This window comes from Oncorhynchus mykiss, chromosome 29, assembly GCF_057628025.1.
Source record: "Oncorhynchus mykiss isolate SJ-2025 chromosome 29, ASM5762802v1, whole genome shotgun sequence".
Taxonomy (NCBI): domain Eukaryota; kingdom Metazoa; phylum Chordata; class Actinopteri; order Salmoniformes; family Salmonidae; genus Oncorhynchus; species Oncorhynchus mykiss.
In genome coordinates, this window is record NC_143050.1 from 39,039,343 (window position 1) to 39,058,392 (window position 19,050).

Below are 19,050 nucleotides of genomic sequence, written 5' to 3' on the forward strand. Positions count from 1 at the left end.
GTTCCTTGTCTCCTCCTAACTACCTCGTCACCCCTTTTCCCACCTGTTCCCTTTTTCCCTCTGATTAGTCCTCTATATCTCTCTCTGTTTTTGTTCCTGTCTTTGTCGGATTCTTGTTTGTGTTTTTCATGCCTGAACCAGACTATCGTCATGTTTGCTGCAACCTTGTCCTGTCCTGTCGGAATCTGCCGGTCCATCTGAGCCTACCTATGTTTTGTTATTAAAGAAGTTCTGTTTACGTTAATTCGCTTTTGGGTCCTCATTCACGCACCGTAACAGTAAAATGCTCTGACTCAAACATATCCCATACGTTTAACCCAGGTATTTGAAAATAGTATTTTAAAATAGTAAAATGCTCTGACTCAAACATATCCCATACGTTTAACCCAGGTATTTGAAAATAGTATTTTAAAATAGTAAAATGCTCTGACTCAAACATATCCCATACGTTTAACCCAGGTATTTGAAAATAGTATTTTAAAATAGTAAAATGCTCTGAATCAAACATATCCCATACGTTTAACCCAGGTATTTGAAAATAGTATTTTAAAATAGTAAAATGCTCTGAATCAAACATATCCCATACGTTTAACCCAGGTATTTGAAAATAGTATTTTAAAATAGTAAAATGCTCTGAATCAAACATATCCCATACGTTTAACCCAGGTATTTGAAAATAGTATTTTAAAATAGTAAAATGCTCTGACTCAAACATATCCCATACGTTTAACCCAGGTATTTGAAAATAGTATTTTAAAATAGTAAAATGCTCTGAATCAAACATATCCCATACGTTTAACCCAGGTATTTGAAAATAGTATTTTAAAATAGTAAAATGCTCTGACTCAAACATATCCCATACGTTTAACCCAGGTATTTGAAAATAGTATTTTAAAATAGTAAAATGCTCTGAATCAAACATATCCCATACGTTTAACCCAGGTATTTGAAAATAGTATTTTAAAATAGTAAAATGCTCTGACTCAAACATATCCCATACGTTTAACCCAGGTATTTGAAAATAGTATTTTAAAATAGTAAAATGCTCTGACTCAAACATATCCCATACGTTTAACCCAGGTATTTGAAAATAGTATTTTAAAATAGTAAAATGCTCTGACTCAAACATATCCCATACGTTTAACCCAGGTATTTGAAAATAGTATTTTAAAATAGTAAAATGCTCTGACTCAAACATATCCCATACGTTTAACCCAGGTATTTGAAAATAGTATTTTAAAATAGTAAAATGCTCTGACTCAAACATATCCCATACGTTTAACCCAGGTATTTGAAAATAGTATTTTAAAATAGTAAAATGCTCTGAATCAAACATATCCCATACGTTTAACCCAGGTATTTGAAAATAGTATTTTAAAATAGTAAAATGCTCTGACTCAAACATATCCCATACGTTTAACCCAGGTATTTGAAAATAGTATTTTAAAATAGTAAAATGCTCTGACTCAAACATATCCCATACGTTTAACCCAGGTATTTGAAAATAGTATTTTAAAATAGTAAAATGCTCTGACTCAAACATATCCCATACGTTTAACCCAGGTATTTGAAAATAGTATTTTAAAATAGTAAAATGCTCTGACTCAAACATATCCCATACGTTTAACCCAGGTATTTGAAAATAGTATTTTAAAATAGTAAAATGCTCTGACTCAAACATATCCCATACGTTTAACCCAGGTATTTGAAAATAGTATTTTAAAATAGTAAAATGCTCTGAATCAAACATATCCCATACGTTTAACCCAGGTATTTGAAAATAGTATTTTAAAATAGTAAAATGCTCTGACTCAAACATATCCCATACGTTTAACCCAGGTATTTGAAAATAGTATTTTAAAATAGTAAAATGCTCTGAATCAAACATATCCCATACGTTTAACCCAGGTATTTGAAAATAGTATTTTAAAATAGTAAAATGCTCTGACTCAAACATATCCCATACGTTTAACCCAGGTATTTGAAAATAGTATTTTAAAATAGTAAAATGCTCTGACTCAAACATATCCCATACGTTTAACCCAGGTATTTGAAAATAGTATTTTAAAATAGTAAAATGCTCTGACTCAAACATATCCCATACGTTTAACCCAGGTATTTGAAAATAGTATTTTAAAATAGTAAAATGCTCTGAATCAAACATATCCCATACGTTTAACCCAGGTATTTGAAAATAGTATTTTAAAATAGTAAAATGCTCTGACTCAAACATATCCCATACGTTTAACCCAGGTATTTGAAAATAGTATTTTAAAATAGTAAAATGCTCTGACTCAAACATATCCCATAACCCAGGTATTTGAAAATAGTATTTTAAAATAGTAAAATGCTCTGACTCAAACATATCCCATACGTTTAACCCAGGTATTTGAAAATAGTATTTTAAACCGTTTTTGAAAAATACATTGAAGTACAATTTGGTTGACTTTTTTTTATTTTGTATTTTTTAAAATAAATAACCATTCAAAGGCTCAAATAAAAGTACTTCTTTTGGGCTGTGTATTTGAAAATACTCAATACACAGAACAAAGTATTTAAATAACAAATACTCAAATACACATGTATTTGAACACAGGTCTGCTGACTGTCCTCTATGGACCTCCATGCCCTGCCCCGCTCAGAAGGCTTTAGCTGCATGCTGTAGAAGGGCCTGGAAAGACCTCGTAACGTTAATCGCTGTTAAATGCTGTCGAGAGCATCTGGGATTGCTGATTAGTTGGACTACTTGTAGATGTCATGATGGGCGTCTGAATGGTATTTTCATGTATTTCTGTGTCGTTATATGAAGTAAACATGCTGGCAGTAGCGCTGGGATTAGATGATTAGTAAGTACGCTTGTAGAGGTCTTGATAATGGGTCTCTGATGATTTTATCAAATTAATTGCCTGATCTGTTTAGGCCTATTTTGAAAAAAACAACAACATTGCTCTAGCAGTGTGTTTGAGGATTAGGATTAGGTTGCCCAGAAGTTCTAACCAGACCACAATGTGACAACTGTCCACGTCGGCCATCAAATATAAACAAAACCAACTGTTAGAGATGTGAAAAAACGATTGAAAGAATCTGTTGAAAAACTAAAAGGGAAAAACAAAAGGGTCATAAATGTCCTTGGCTAGCTTGGCGAGGGATACAGCTCTCATTCATCATGGGAAGAACGGTGCAGCTGAGTCGTTGAGAATGTTTCGTATCTGGAGCTGGTCTGGAGGCTGGGACGGTCTGCTTTGCTCTGCCTGTTACATTTCTCTCCCGTTGTGTGGAAAGATAAATCAAAACCAAAGAGAGGAGGTGGAAGAGGAGGGGAGCAGAAGGAGGATGAGGATGAGGGGAGGGGAGGAGGAAGAGGTGGGGGGCCGAGGTCTCCTGTTCTCTCCCCCCAGACAGACCCAGACCCCAGTCATAAATGACCAGGAGCGGTCATTTATGACTGTGACTCTATACTGTCTGAAGTGTCCTTCAATGAGCTAAACACGAGGGTTAGTGTTTCGCTAGGTTTTCGTAGCGTCTCATATATGTCTGTGTCTGTGCAGACACACTGGTGGATAAATTGTGGGTCTTTATATCCGCCAGTCAGAGTTAGTGTGTATGTGTGTCTTCGATACGGTTAGCTGCACTCGGGTCACTAATTCTCCAGACCTGACAGTGAAAAATGTGCACCTGCGCACTGATCATAATAGCTGGTGCCAGAAAGACACAGATAACCCAATAATACACATCTGATCCCGGTCCATCTATTCCACTCCAGTCCCACAGCTCCCACCATAATACATATCACTCCGAGAGAATGATGATTGGACTCATGAGCCTGGCATGGTGTGTGTGTATGTGTACACGTGAGAGAGAACCAGGGAGGGAGAGAGAGAGAGAGATGTGAGTGTGTGTGTGTGTGTGTGTATGTGTGTGTGTGAGAGAGAGAGACTTTTTAAAATCATTTTTAAATCCCCTTTATTGGGTCAAGACCGTACAGTGCTTGAATATTCAATCTGAAATCATGCACCACCGCACTCATGTGTACCAGCCTGTGAAAAAAACAGCAGTTTGAGAGAGTTTAAGAGAACAACTCCAGATCCCACTCATTGCCCAATGTATAATCCTCCATTGGAGGTCAGCTGTCCATTTGTCGATTGGCCGCTTGTATAGCGATCACCAACAGCCTTTTGGGGAAGTGCCTGAACCAAACAACTCAGCCCACCTCATTGACTTCACCCCTTCCAGAGTACGTGCATTCACACATGTTGTGTACATCATATTCTTTCCAACTGCCTTGAACTCCCCAGTTCTGGGGTCATGAATGACAGCAGCAGACCCTCGCCCTCCTGCACTGCCCACGCAACAGCAGCAGTGACATTCAGGGCGGGGAGGACTCACTCTTGGCCCTCAGTCCACTGGTCAGAATGTGTGCTGTGGAACGCAAAACCTTGATAGATTGCTGGAAAGGAATCACAGACCACCTTTCTAATCTGCTTTAGCAGGCGGAATGATGACCGGCTTAGATATGAAATATGATCTTATATTCTGCACACAACAATGCTACAGGTCTACCATAAAAATAAAAATAACTTTTTCAAATCTCTCTCTCTCGAACTGGCATGGATCTAATCCTCTGAAGAACTAAAGAGATTGTGTGGTTCAGGGGGTTCACTAATTTTTTGTAAGGTGAGTCCTAAATGTTGGTGTGTGAGAGAGAGAGTATTTTATTTTCTGTACCAGGAGCATAGTGCACAATTCCTTTGTCTGGGAGAAGAACACGTGTCCAAGTAAAAGGCTACCAACTGAACCTGGCATCACATGAGACACTTCATCTTACCGATCTTTTCAAAATCTCTTCTACCTGACTTGGACTCAACCCGCATTCTTAATCATTATCCCAAAATCTAGTCAACCAGCAAAGATTTTGGAGAAAGTCAAGAACATGGTAATTTAGACAGAGGGGAATTACAAGCCAAAGTGCATGTTTGGAACATTAATCAGCCTTTCAATAATGCATGTCTCTCTGCGAGTCTCCCGTCCTCTGAATGTGAGAGCCTTCAGAGCTTCAGGTCATTGACCTGTTGAAATGCCAGCGGGCTCCTTGGCAGCCCCAAGCCCCGGCAGTTAACATGTTGCTGTTCTGAAGAGTGGAGGAGAGGGGAAGGAGAAGGGGAGGCTATGTGAGAGGGGAGATAAGAGGTGTGTTCCCCTCCCCTGGTGTGGACCATACGTTCTGTATGGACCGGGGCCAAGTGGATCACTGCAAGGCAGTCCAGTAATTTTAAATGGCCAGTTAGACTGGCAGACACTGAGAAGCACTGTCTGTAGACTATGTTGCCCACACAGATGCACATGTACAATCTTATGGGGAAAAAGGTGCTATCTAGAACCTAAAAGGGTTCTTTGGCTGTCCCCATAGGATAACCCTTTGAAGACCTCCTTTTGGTTCCAGGTAGAACCCTTTTGGTTCCATGAAGAACTCTTCCCATAGAGGAACCCTTGGAAAAAAAAGTGTAGTATATGTTCTCATCAGACTAGACCTGCAGCATCTTTATTATAGATGGGTCTGAATCAGAAACATGAGGCAGACTCTTTTAGTTTTAGATGGTGCCCATGCCTCGTAAAGATGTCCAGGTCAGAATCATACACTTAGAAAACTCGTTTTACTTTAGACTCGCTAATGTTTTCATATGGCGTCCATGCATCGTATGGATCGTATGCATCGTATGGCATATACAGTGCCTTGCGAAAGTATTCGGCCCCCTTGAACTTTGCGACCTTTTGCCACATTTCAGGCTTCAAACATAAAGATATAAAACTTTTTTTTTTTGTGAAGAATCAACAACAAGTGGGACACAATCATGAAGTGGAACGACATTTATTGGATATTTCAAACTTTTTTAACAAATCAAAAACTGAAAAATTGGGCGTGCAAAATTATTCAGCCCCTTTACTTTCAGTGCAGCAAACTCTCTACAGAAGTTCAGTGAGGATCTCTGAATGATCCAATGTTGACCTAAATGACTAATGATGATAAATACAATCCACCTGTGTGTAATCAAGTCTCCGTATAAATGCACCTGCACTGTGATTGTCTCAGAGGTCCGTTAAAAGCGCAGAGAGCATCTTGAAGAACAAGGAACACACCAGTTAGGTCCGAGATACTGTTGTGAAGAAGTTTAAAGCCGGATTTGGATACAAAAAGATTTCCCAAGCTTTAAACATCCCAAGGAGCACTGTGCAAGCGATAATATTGAAATGGAAGGAGTATCAGACCACTGCAAATCTACCAAGACCTGGCCGTCCCTCTAAACTTTCAGCTCATACAAGGAGAAGACTGATCAGAGATGCAGCCAAGAGGCCCATGATCACTCTGGATGAACTGCAGAGATCTACAGCTGAGGTGGGAGACTCTGTCCATAGGACAACAATCAGTCGTATATTGCACAAATCTGGCCTTTATGGAAGAGTGGCAAGAAGAAAGCCATTTCTTAAAGATATCCATAAAAAGTGTTGTTTAAAGTTTGCCACAAGCCACCTGGGAGACACACCAAACATGTGGAAGAAGGTGCTCTGGTCAGATGAAACCAAAATTGAACTTTTTGGCAACAATGCAAAACGTTATGTTTGGCGTAAAAGCAACACAGCTGAACACACCATCCCCACTGTCAAACATGGTGGTGGCAGCATCATGGTTTGGGCCTGCTTTTCTTCAGCAGGGACAGGGAAGATGGTTAAAATTGATGGGAAGATGGATGGAGCCAAATACAGGACCATTCTGGAAGAAAACCTGATGGAGTCTGCAAAAGACCTGAGACTGGGACGGAGATTTGTATTCCAACAAGACAATGATCCAAAACATAAAGCAAAATCTACAATGTAATGGTTCAAAAATAAACATATCCAGGTGTTAGAATGGACAAGTCAAAGTCCAGACCTGAATCCAATCGAGAATCTGTGGAAAGAACTGAAAACTGCTGTTCACAAATGCTCTCCATCCAACCTCACTGAGCTCGAGCTGTTTTGCAAGGAGGAATGGGAAAAATGTTCAGTCTCTCGATGTGCAAAACTGATAGAGACATACCCCAAGCGACTTACAGCTGTAATCGCAGCAAAAGGTGGCGCTACAAAGTATTAACTTAAGGGGGCTGAATAATTTTGCACGCCCAATTTTTCAGTTTTTGATTTGTTAAAAAAGTTTGAAATATCCAATAAATGTTGTTCCACTTCATGATTGTGTCCCACTTGTTGTTGATTCTTCACAAAAAAATAAAGTTTTATATCTTTATGTTTGAAGCCTGAAATGTGGCAAAAGGTCGCAAAGTTCAAGGGGGCCGAATACTTTCGCAAGGCACTGTATCTCTGCCACATACTGTAGGACTATATATTCCATCACAGCCCTCCGTACTACAGTACTGAAGCATTGGTTGTTCTCAAGAGTAGCTTGTTTGGGGAGGAGTGTTAGTGTCTCAGTTTGTGTCCCATATGGCACCCTATTCCCTATGAGCCCTGGTCAAAAGAAGTGTACTATATAAATGGAATAGGGCGTAATTTGGAACACAGCCTCAGTGTGGTTTGTTTATCTTTGATGTGATGGAAGAAGGGTTGATTTGAAACGACATGGAGAGTTGGCTGTCTTCCCCCTAAAACACAGTCTCCGTTGCCTTTGCTTTCGTAAACTTCCCTCAGAAATGTTGTCATGGAGAAACAAATATTTGCTTCACGGAGAGAGTTGGACATTAACAATGTCACTTGATCCGGTCCTTTCAGTGTCTTGTGTCTTGTGAAATGACTTGTCGCCTGCCTCTCTGTGTGGCGACCTGAGGAAGTAAATATTATTCTGTCAGTTATGATACATTTACAGACATGTTACATTTTAAAGGGGAGTTTGGGGAGCGATCCTTTAGTATATTTTCAGTTAAAGAGCTGAGACACTTGACTACACCACTGGACTCCCCAATGCATTTTAAAGGGTAGGAAGCATGTAACACCACAGTGTGGTCAAAGATGTATGAACTTAGTTGTAGTCACGGTCTGGTTACCTGTAAGTACAAACACCTTTTTGGGTTGTTACAAATGTATATAACGGGTGGCTTTAATCCTGAATGCTGATTGATTAAAACCGCATTCCAGCCCGTGTCTATTCCACAAGTTACCACCGGCTAAATCTATGAAGTTAAAATGCCTATTTACTCTGTTCCATCTGACTGCGCAATCCACTGTCCGATCAGCCCAGCCAGGCAATTTATAAACTTGATCTCCACTATAAAAAGCATCTTGTCACGTCTACTCCCGCTCCCCCTCTCCAGCCCTCGATGTTGCCAGTTTACTCATTTTTACGCACACCTGCCACCGTCGTTACGCGCACCTGCACCTCATGAGACTCACCTGGACTCCATCACCTTCCTGATTACCTCCCCTATATCTGTCACTCCCTTTGGTTATTTCCCCAGGTGTTATTGATTCTGTTTCTTTGTTTCATGTCTGTATGCTACTTGTGTTTCTTGTTTTGTTCCGGTATTTACTAAATTCACTCCCTGTTCTTGCTTCCCCATTCTTAGCGTACACTTTACACATCTAGACATTTTCTCACAATTCTTTTAGACTAAGATTTAGTTTTCAACAGCGGAGATTTGTATAAACATTGTTGTCTGTCTCTCCGACATTTGCAACATTGTTTCAATATTCAAATTCGATCTCCACCTGTCCCATAGTAATGAACGTGTCGGGAGTCGGGACGAGACAGACAGACTGACAGACAGGCAGGCAGGATGGCAGGCAGGCAGCATCTCTCAACCAGTTGAAATCATGAATCAGTTGGCCACATTTTTATGGATATATACAAAGATATGTCAATTGAAAAAAGGTCAAACTAAACTAAGTGCAGCTAGTTTACAGTCTTTCCAGATTCAGTTTGAAGTGATTGTGTTAGCTGTGTTGTTGGCTAGCTCCTCTGAACAACAGCACATTTTCTATACCAGGCGAAATCGCTCCTCATTAGCTCATTGTTATGGATGTATCCAAATAAATGTCACCTGAAAACAGCTTAAAATGATCGCAAATGCAAATGCAACTACTGTTGTTATTCTGGCTGCGCTGTTTGACGTGACTGTAAATTAGCCGTAGTTGGCTAGCTAGCAAGCAAGAGATAAGAACGCTCCCAGCCAGTATAGCAATGGAACATTTAGAACAAACGACTGGGTCGCATCCATAGAAAGATACAGGACAAAGAAACTGCATTGGGACTTTTGATGTGTATCGTAATACAAATCCATATGTTACATGTGGTTACGTTTATGCTACATACCCTTTAAAGTGGCTCACACCATTGTGTGGGTGAGCCATTCCCTTTAAGAACTAAAGGACTTCCTCTGAAACAGTTTGAGGACTTCTTCCTTTGACAGCTTCCCCAAAGATAGTCATGGTTTTACCAGGGAGATAGGGAAGTGAGAATTGAGATTCCCAAGGTCAACCCAGTTCATTCATAAAGCCTAGACATTGATAGACATGTACTGTAACTATTTAATTGGGGAGACGTTAATTCTTTGTTAATTTCTTGTCATGTGTGTTTGTATGTGTGTTTGTGTGTGTGTGTGTGTATGTGTGCGTGTGTAAGTACGTGTGTCTGTGTGTGTGTGCGCGTGTTTGTTGTGTGCGACATGCATGCATTTGTGCCTGTCGACGTGTGTGTGTGTGTATGTGTGTGTGTGTGTGTGTGTGTGTGTGTGTGTGTGTGTGTGTGTGTGTGTGTGTGTGTGTGTGTGTGTGTGTGTGCGCGTGTGCTGAGTACAAGAGTTACTGGCAGAGGCCATTTAGATTAGAACCACTGACACGTCACTGAAATACAATCGCTGGGATTTTCATTCTGTGTAATAGCCTGTGTCCTTTATTGAACGCCTGGGGTAGATATGCAACACAGCTACTGAGGCTGAGACCAGCACAGACTGGTGCCTGCTGGGTAAAGCTCTCTTTCATTCGTTGTTGGTTTCAACTGCTTCAGGAGCGATATATTATTAGACCTTTATAACTGATAACGCAGATTTTTATGTCCGTTTTTTAGTCTTTCTTTTTAACATGTTCAATGACAATCCAGAGAAGAAGTACTCACTTTTGTGTATACCAGTATACATTTTTTTCCACTAAGATGGCTGCAGAGAAACGTGCTCTGTCTTTTGGCCACGTGTGGTCTCAGTCATCTCCTTCTCTCATTCTTTCCCTGGAGGGGGGAGGCCAAGTGGGGCCTGTTAGAAAAACACCCAGCGTGTTTACTGAGCGTGCCCAGACCAACAGCTGCCATGTCCTCCGTGCGCAATATGCCACGCTTGGCAAGGCTGGCACTGGCAGCCATCTTAGAATATCTCTCTCTGTATCAATCTCTATCTGTGTTTGTCTGGGTATGTCTATGTCCTTTCCTGCTGCCCTTTTATATCTCCCTGTCTTTCCTGTCTATGCCAACATTTTCTCTCTCACTATCTTTCCTTTTCCCCCTCCATTTCTCTTTCTTTTCTCTCTCGCTCTCTTTCTCTCCCCCCCTCTCTAAATTCCTCTTCCTCTGTTTCTGTTTCTCTCTCTCTCTCTCTCTCTCTCTCTCTCTCTCTCTCTCTCTCTCTCACACACACAGACACACACACATACATACAAACATAGAGCCATACACACCGTCCATGGTCATGCCTCAGTACAGCCTAATTGTTTTCTGGTCCTCTGGGCTCTGGCCACCCGTGTTACATTGGGGGGGGGGGGGGGGGGGGGTGAAGATGGGTGTCCTATCCCCAGGCATGGTAATCATCAGTAGCTTGCTCTCACCTACCTGTAATATGTCACTAGTGTCAGAGCATGTGACTCTGCAGTGCAACACTCTAATCCCCGTTGTTTCCCTGCCCGGGTCCTCGAGTACTCCCAGACAAACACACCTCGTTCAACTCATTGAGGGCTTGATGATTGGTTGACAAGTTGAATCAGGTGTGCTTGTTGTCCATGGTTACAATACAAAATGTGTACTGTTGGGTGTACTGGAGGACCGGTGGTTGGGAAACACTGCTCTAATTTACCAACCAGCTTCTGTTTTGTTCTGCATTTTTTCATTTTTAAAGTAACATTATGTTGGATGTTGTAATGAGAATCTCCTGGTGTTTCACGGCATGCGTCCTGACAGAAACGTCAACCACCCCTCATTTCATCTACCTTCCTTCTCTTTCATCAAGGGCAAACTCTGCGTTTCTCTCCCTCTATGTCTTTATCCCCCTCCCTTGATTTCTTGATCCACTGCCCGTGTAGATATGATTTATAAGCAGACATTGTAATAATAATAATAATCTCTCTCTCTCTCTCTCTCTATCTCTCTCTCTCTCTCTCTCTCTCTCTCTCTCTCTCTCTCTCTCTCTCTCTCTCTCTCTCTCTCTCTCTCTCTCTCTCTCTCTCTCTCTCTCTCTCTCTCTCTCTCTCTCTCTCTCTCTCTCTCTCTCTCTCTTTCTCTCAGCATTTCCATGATGGACGTAAAGCACAGCAACACATTGAATGCTCGTGGAAACAGCTGGAGTCGGTGAGTACTGTGTGCAGTGTAGTATTACCGACTAGAGTATTATAGTCAGAGTACTACTACAGTTATGACATCGCAGTAGTCATAGTGTGCATGCAGTTGCTACATTGCAGTATGGTAGGTGGAAAAATTGAAGCCCATTACCTGGCAGTGAGAATGGCAGCTAGTCAAGTTTAGTGGGTATTGAACTGTTGAATAAAAATCACTAGGCAGGAATTTACACAGGAGTATACTCATAAAATACAGCCGTAATACAGCCTTCCTCCCGAAGCCATTCCATCCCAATGAGAAACTAAACCGAAACAATGGCCCTTTTATTGGGAATGAGAAAGAGTGTCGAGACTAGAACGGCAGAGCTCAAAGTTTATCAACGGTCATAACTGCATCTCAGATTGAGATTGAGATTAGATCAGATTGAGAAGTGAAGTGCAGGTGGGGAAATTGTGTGGTGCCCTATGCTTCCTGGACAAGTAGATTTGTATCGAAGGTTTCATTTATAATAACATTTGACCATTAGCCTTGTTAAATGCACTGCCAGAGACTGGTCAGAATGCATGGAAGCAGATTAAGATATTCCCTCATTAACAGGTTAACAGGTCCGACTGAGGTTCTCAGAAACACGGACGCTTTGTTATCGAGAACCTCTGATCTCAGAACAGCTGTGTTTAGTAGAGTTTCAAGGACACTGCAGCAAGTATTGTGCATTCCTGAAGCATTTTTCCTGGACAAGCCTAGAATAAAGGGTTCTCTCCAAGCTGATCTCAAGTCGTGAAGCAGGAGAGGCCAACAAAATGAAGGCGTGGAAGAAAGGAGTGGAAGGAGTGTCTATGTGTTTGTTTTCTCTGTAAAGAAGAGCCTATCCCTGTGATTTTTTTTTTATAGCCTGTGCAGGGCATTCCCTATCACGGTGTGGTTGTCCTTTGAGGGAGTGAGAGGAAGAGAGAGAAAACAGAGAGAGGAAAACAGATGGAGAGAGAAGGAGTGAGGGAGAGAAAGAGGGAGAAAACATAGAGAGAGGGAAAAATATACTGTATATAGAGAGAGAGAACATGGCAGCTCTCCTCCCGCTCTCTGTCCTCAATGTCCCCATTGTGCTTGGAGCAGCTAGGCAGGGATCAGAGTGCACCCTCACAGAACAAACACTAATTGTTCAGAGCAAGGGATGGAAGAAGGGATGGTTTTGCGCACAAACGGCCACCATGAACATTTATTTAATCTTCAGACAGACTTGACTTTGAGAGAGAGAGCCTCTGGCTGTGTCAGAAGCCGCATGTCCAATGTAGGATAACTGACGTCTATGGCACACAATGTCTCATTTGCAACTATATGACGTCCACTCTGTGTGACGTCAAATCCCTCTCCATTCTCCCAAGTTTCCAAAGGGCAAATGTATATTAGCCTATATTATTAGTGAGCATGTCTAGGCCATACTGTATATGAGTGAATATAATATACTACAGTAGATATATTGCACCGACTGAGGTAATGTTATATTAGTGAGCTTATCTAGACCATAATATGTATGAGTGACATCTAAATGAACTGTGTGACTTCTCCCCTCAGAGTAAACGGCGGTTCGAGAGGGACTGTAAAGAGGCGGACAGGGCGCAGCAGTACTTTGAGAGAATGGACGCCGACATCAATGTGACGAAGGCAGACGTGGAGAAGGTATGTTCTGTCACTGCTCTCCCGCTTACCACAAACCAATCACAGACTCTCCTGCTTAACACCAACCCATCACAAACTCTCCTGCTTAACACTAACCAAACAAATGCAGATGCTCACTGCTCTCCTGCTCTACACCCGACCAATCCCTCTCTTTGTACTGTACCACGCCCCCCCCTCTCTCCCTCTCTCTTGCTCTCTCTCTCCCTCTCTCCCTCTCTCACCCACCCCATGAGGGTGAGGCATCAGTAACAGTTTGTTTCGCTGCAGGGCTTTCTGTACAGGCTGGCACTGTCTCTCTCAGTCAGCAGCAGCACAATGACAGTGATCTCCCACTTCTCACCATGGCTGATAGCAGAACTGACTGAGTCCCCATTATCACTGCTGGCCAGGCCAGAAGCAGAGTAGCCAGTCACTGTGGCCTGCCTGTCTACCGTGTCGCTTGGCAGCACAACCAGCTTTGTGTCCTTGTGTGGGTTGAGGGAGGGGGGGTTGTGTGTGTGTTTGTGTGTGTGTGTGTACATTGTTGTCTCTATCCAAGCCTCCATCCATGCGTGCTGGGAAAAGTAGTATTTGAGTCGTGTGAATGTGTTGTCTGTTTATCTGTGTTTCTGCTCTCCCTGGCCAATCTCACCAGTCACCTCAATTGTGGCCTTTTTATAAAAAAGCTTTTGGGGCCTTGTGTCGATGCCACCTCATGTGTCCCGAATCATCGGTCGGGAATCGGGATAGCCTCTGACGTCCTTGCCTTTAACCCACACAGTGCCGCCCACGCCATGCCATGCTGCAAGGCATCATGGGTCACCACCGCCAGCATCCCGGCGTGTTGCTTCATCAGCAGTCCGCCCAGCAGCGACCCAGGCTCAGAGCTCAGAGCTGACATGGCTCAGATCCGATTATGATGCTAATACAGGCCTGAACAAGAAGCCTCTATGTCCCCACTGAGACTGACTCACAGCCAAACAGCCACAATGGGTGGGCTCAGACCATTGGCTCGGACCAGAGCAGCACTGTACAGAACTGGACTGACAGGAACTGAACTGAGATACAATATCAGCCCTGATTCTCCCTCAACAACAAAAACAGACCACATAACCAAGTCTGGGAAACAAGAGTGGCACTGTGTATGAGTCCCCTATGTTTTTGGAAATGATCTCTCAAGTAATTCCCTGCTTGGTTATGAGAAACCAACAAGTCTTTAGTAATAACATGGATGTTTTTACTGCATGTGAAGATTGATGTTAGTCAACGTAAAATTGGTGACACTCTATATATAATGTTATGGTAAGGGAAGGCAACATAGCTCTTGGGAGTCTTGTATGTAGAGCTTATCATTGCCAGTGGATTGTCTGATACATTAACATTCCACTTGTGGTAAACAGGCCCAGTCATAGATAAGCACGAGTCTGTAAGTACTCACACTCTACCCCCACACACAGTACACACATTGCTGTGTTCTCCAGTTGTGTGTTTTTTTATCTAACGGAACACTGCAGCAGTGTTAACAGTTCCTACATTATTCGTACTACATTATTCGTAATCTGTTGCATGGGTGTTTTTGACTCTGACCTCACTCTCCTCCTTTAACATTCTCCGATTCGCTTTCTCTTCCGAAGACATGGAGAAAAATAAAACGCAGAAATCGATAACGCTTTCATTTCCTCTTTTATAATACACCAAGCTGACTTTGGGAAGTTCATTTTCAATTTTTCCCTTCCTTTTTATTATTTTTGTGACATAATTTCCCGGCATCTGCTCTTTTACTCTGTGCCGTCTTCTTTCCAACAGTTACTCAGCCTTTGTCTCGTTGCTGTTGTCGTGGCAGACCATAAGCGGCCCGCTATCGCTCTGATCATAGTGTCAGATGGGGAAAATGTGTGTCTTTCTGTTTCAGTCTGGGAATCGGAGAGCTGGGGTGGAATGGTGCCTTACTATTTTAACGTGACCTGTGTTCCTCAACTCTCTCTCTCACACTGGCACATAATATCATCATGGACACAGCATTGCAAACACGCTGAGATCACTAGTACAAAGTCGTGTACCAAATCCATCACTTTCTATCACAAACAGAGCGATTCTTGTTATCCTTGAACAAATCTACTCTGAAACAAAAGGTGCACATCTCACACACGTGCTTATGGGTTTAGAAAGGAGAGGGCGCCTGTACCACGTCAGATTGAAATGTGTTCCGTTTTAAGGTTGCATCCCAACATTACACTTCATACACATCCCTGAAGACTGAAATAGAACGAAACTGTTTGACATAGAAACACTGGATTCTCATCAGGTTTTCTTTACGAAACATATTAATAACGTTCCACCCGCGAGGCCAAAGAGGGCGCTTTTGGTCACTGACTTAGGAAAGGGCTACCCCAGGCCACGTAAGAGGTCTGCTCGATGATCCTGGCAGACAGTTCAGCCGTGTGAAACCAAAACTCCTCCATGTGTTCTTGCTCCTACTCTGTCTGAAGAGACCGATTCCCTCCCTCGGTCATTTTCGAAGACCTTGGGAGTGTTACGAAGGCACGACATGTCACCACCCCAACCATGAATATGTTGATTTGAGTTATGGTGATGGTTGGATCACTCAGTGTTGGATTGTGTTTTTATGTGTTTATCTTGTGGTATGTTATCACAAGCACTGCCGAGAGAATTCGATAATGCGGAAACTGTTGTAAATCTTAACCTTAATACACTCCTAACTATGTTTAAGATAATAGCAGTATTCCACATGGGATATATTTGGACTAGGGAAATCCAAGGCTGTGTAGTCTCAGTTAGGACCATATCTCAGAGCGGTCGGTAATAATCAGAGAGACTGGAGTTTGTTGAGCTGGGGTTCTTGTGGTTTTAGTAAGCAGCTGGCGCAAACCTCACAGCTTCCTGTCTTCCACTGATGGGGAAAAAAATACCGCAATTACGGTTTGGCTGCTTCACGGCTTAGATTTAGACAGGTCCCCGTATGGCTCTGTGTGGATCCCGCACTTTCACTGAGTCTCCTATGCCTATGACTCCTAGTCTTAGTTGGAAAGCACTGACGATGGTAGAAAATAAGTTCTACTGCTCGGTGCCCCTCACACCTCAGTTGTAAAGTACTCTAGAAAGGCACGATAGAGGCCTACCACTTGTAAATTATGGACATTTCAGTGGGAATTACAAACATTTAGAAGCCTTTTTAAAACTCCAATACACTGCTTTGCAGGAAAAATTCTCAGCAACAAAAGAGTAATTCTGTATTTGTTTAGCTACCGTGGTTAACAATACCAGTGATAAAGTAGCCCTAACGTGATGTTGTTACCCTGTTCTGGCACAGCTTTGTGTTGATTTACCCATCACCCACGTACTTCCCCCTTCTCTGGATGAACTCGAGGAGATGTAGCAATGACTCAGTGGTGGAAAAAGTTGCCAATTGTCATACTTGAGCAAAAGTAAAGATATCTTAATAGGAAATGACTCAAGCAAAAGTGAAAGTCACCCAGTAAAATACTACTTGAGTAAAAGTTTTTGGTTTTAAAATATACTTAAGTATCAAAAGTAAATGTAACTGCTAAAATATACTTTATATACTATAAATCATTTCAAATTCCTTTCCTTTCAAGAATTAAGCAAACCAGACGGCACCATTTTCTTGTTTTTTAAATTTACGGATAGCCAGGTGTACACTCAAACGCTCGCGCAACACAAGTGAAGCATTTGCGTTTGGTGAGTAGGGATGACCAGGGATGTTCTCTTGATAAGTGCATGAATTTGACCATTTTAATGTCTTGCTAAGCATTCAACATGTAATGAATACTTTTGGGTGTCAGGGAAAATGTATGGAGTAAAAAGTACATCATTGTCTTTAGGGATGTAATGAAGTAAAAATTCAAGTTGTCAAAAAATATAAATAGTAAAGTAAAGTACAGACACCCCCAAAAAACTACTTAAGTAGTACTTTAAAGTATTTTTACTTCCGTTTTTTTTACCCCTCTGCTAGGACTAAACTGGGTCCTGTTCAGCAGGAAGTGGCTAACACTTTTGTGTGTGTATTTTTGTTGTTGTTATTTATTTTCCTGCCATACCTTGAAGCGAAGTTCCCACAAGGTAGGTCCACACTGGGCAGAGCATGTGTTTATATCTGTGGGAACGCACACACACAAACACACACACACCGTCTCGAGTCTCGACCTTGTTTCTCAACACACAGGTCACCCCCAAAAACACAATCACCTGTTCAAGCCTTGCTAGTGACCACACCGACTCTCATTGAGCACTGTCCTATATCTGTACTCTGTCCAGTACTGGACAATGTCCATATGTCCTCTCAGGTATATCTGTATAGCTCTGTATTGTAGTTTTTATTTTATTTTTACCTTTTAATAACTTATCTTTGGTGTCTTTGTACCGTTTTCTTTTTTTTCTGTGTAAGAACAGAGAATTGACATCTCAGTCACTCGATGTGTGTAAACTTCTGCTTTGCTTTATCCTCATACCGTTCACATGAATCCACATCTTGCTCGGCTTATGGAACTATGCAAGCAAAAGCATCTATAAGTTATCTCCATTTTCTTCTTTTCCCAAAACACTCACACTACCATTACCACATTTTCGCCTGTAAGGTACATTGATGTGTGTAAGACATTTCAGTCTCGGAATAGCTTTGACGCTTTCGGTTTTGTTTTCGAGATTGAAGCGTCTTCTACAGAAGAGGTGGGAGTGGTGTGTGTGTGTATCACAGAGGAACGTAGGTTAGCTGCTGTTTGCTTCCTAGAGCGTCGACAGGATGTGAAAGGGGCTGAGAGGTTTTGTCATCAGTCGTGTTGCCATGGTGGTGTGTGCCTGTCCTTCCGCACACCTGCCTCTCTCTTACACGCATTCACAGGTCTTCTGTATAGGTGTGGTAGTGAAGTGGTTGTGTCCTTCCCCATTAGGCTGTGTGTGTACCTCTGGTTAATGTGTGGGTGGAGAAGTCTGGGCTAGACTGTGTCTCTGTCCTCCAAGATGTGTAGGAGGAGGAATGGGGAGATGAAACCTCTCCCACCTGTCTGTCCCTCTGTCTCTGTGTGTGGGGGGTGGGGGGTGAAACTGGACGCTGTCCTTCTAATGCTCCTGCTAGGACTCTGAGATGCAGAAGACTTTGGCCATGTCCCTTGACATGTTTGTTTTGTCGATGTTGGTGGTTTATCAATGACAGATGGCATGATAATCAACATGACAGATGACATGACATAGCTTTTTAGTCTGTGGTGAATTCCAATCCTCCCATTCAAGGGTTAAGTTGGGAGTATTTGTCGCCCCTACGGTTCTTTCCTGTTCACGTGTGTGTTTCTCACTCATCCCCAATGGCTGCTGCCGCTACTGCTACTCCCTCCACAGACCTGCACCTGTAATAGTGTGTGTGCGTTTATGCTTGTGCGTATGTGTGAGTAATCTCTCTGTATGTGTGTGTGTGTGTGTCATGAGGCCACCAAGTTCATTAAGTGTGTGTGTGTGTGTGTGTGTGTGTGTGTGTGTGTGTGTGTGTGTGTGTGTGTGTGTGTGTGTGTGTGTGTGTGTGTGTGTGTGTGTGTGTTTGTGTTTGTGTTTGTTGTCCTCCTCAGGCACGGCAGCAGGCTCAGATGAGACACCAGATGGCTGCTGACAGTAAGAGTGAATACTCCAACTTCCTGACCAAGTTCAACCAGGAACAGAACGAGCATTACTACACTCTCATCCCCAATATATTCCAGGTAATTCATTACTACACTCTCATCCCCAATATATTCCAGGTAATTCATTACTACACTCTCATCCCCAATATATTTCAGGTAATTCATTACTACACTCTCATCCCCAATATATTCCAGGTAATTCATTACTTCACTCTCATCCCCAATATA

At 42.2% G+C, this 19,050-nt stretch overlaps 1 protein-coding gene across 50 annotated transcripts in view; it reads left to right on the forward strand.

The window, feature by feature from the left end:
• The window catches only part of LOC110509593 (formin-binding protein 1), a 107,900-nt gene that overhangs the window by 62,952 nt on the left and 25,898 nt on the right, over positions 1-19,050 (forward strand). For all 50 annotated transcript variants that reach the window (XM_090227148.1, XM_090227141.1, XM_090227143.1 and 47 more), the window contains 3 exons: positions 11,468-11,530; positions 13,091-13,195; positions 18,772-18,900. In XM_090227148.1, the coding sequence (XP_090083274.1) occupies positions 11,468-11,530; positions 13,091-13,195; positions 18,772-18,900 (297 nt within the window). The remainder of the gene's footprint in view (positions 1-11,467; positions 11,531-13,090; positions 13,196-18,771; positions 18,901-19,050) is intronic.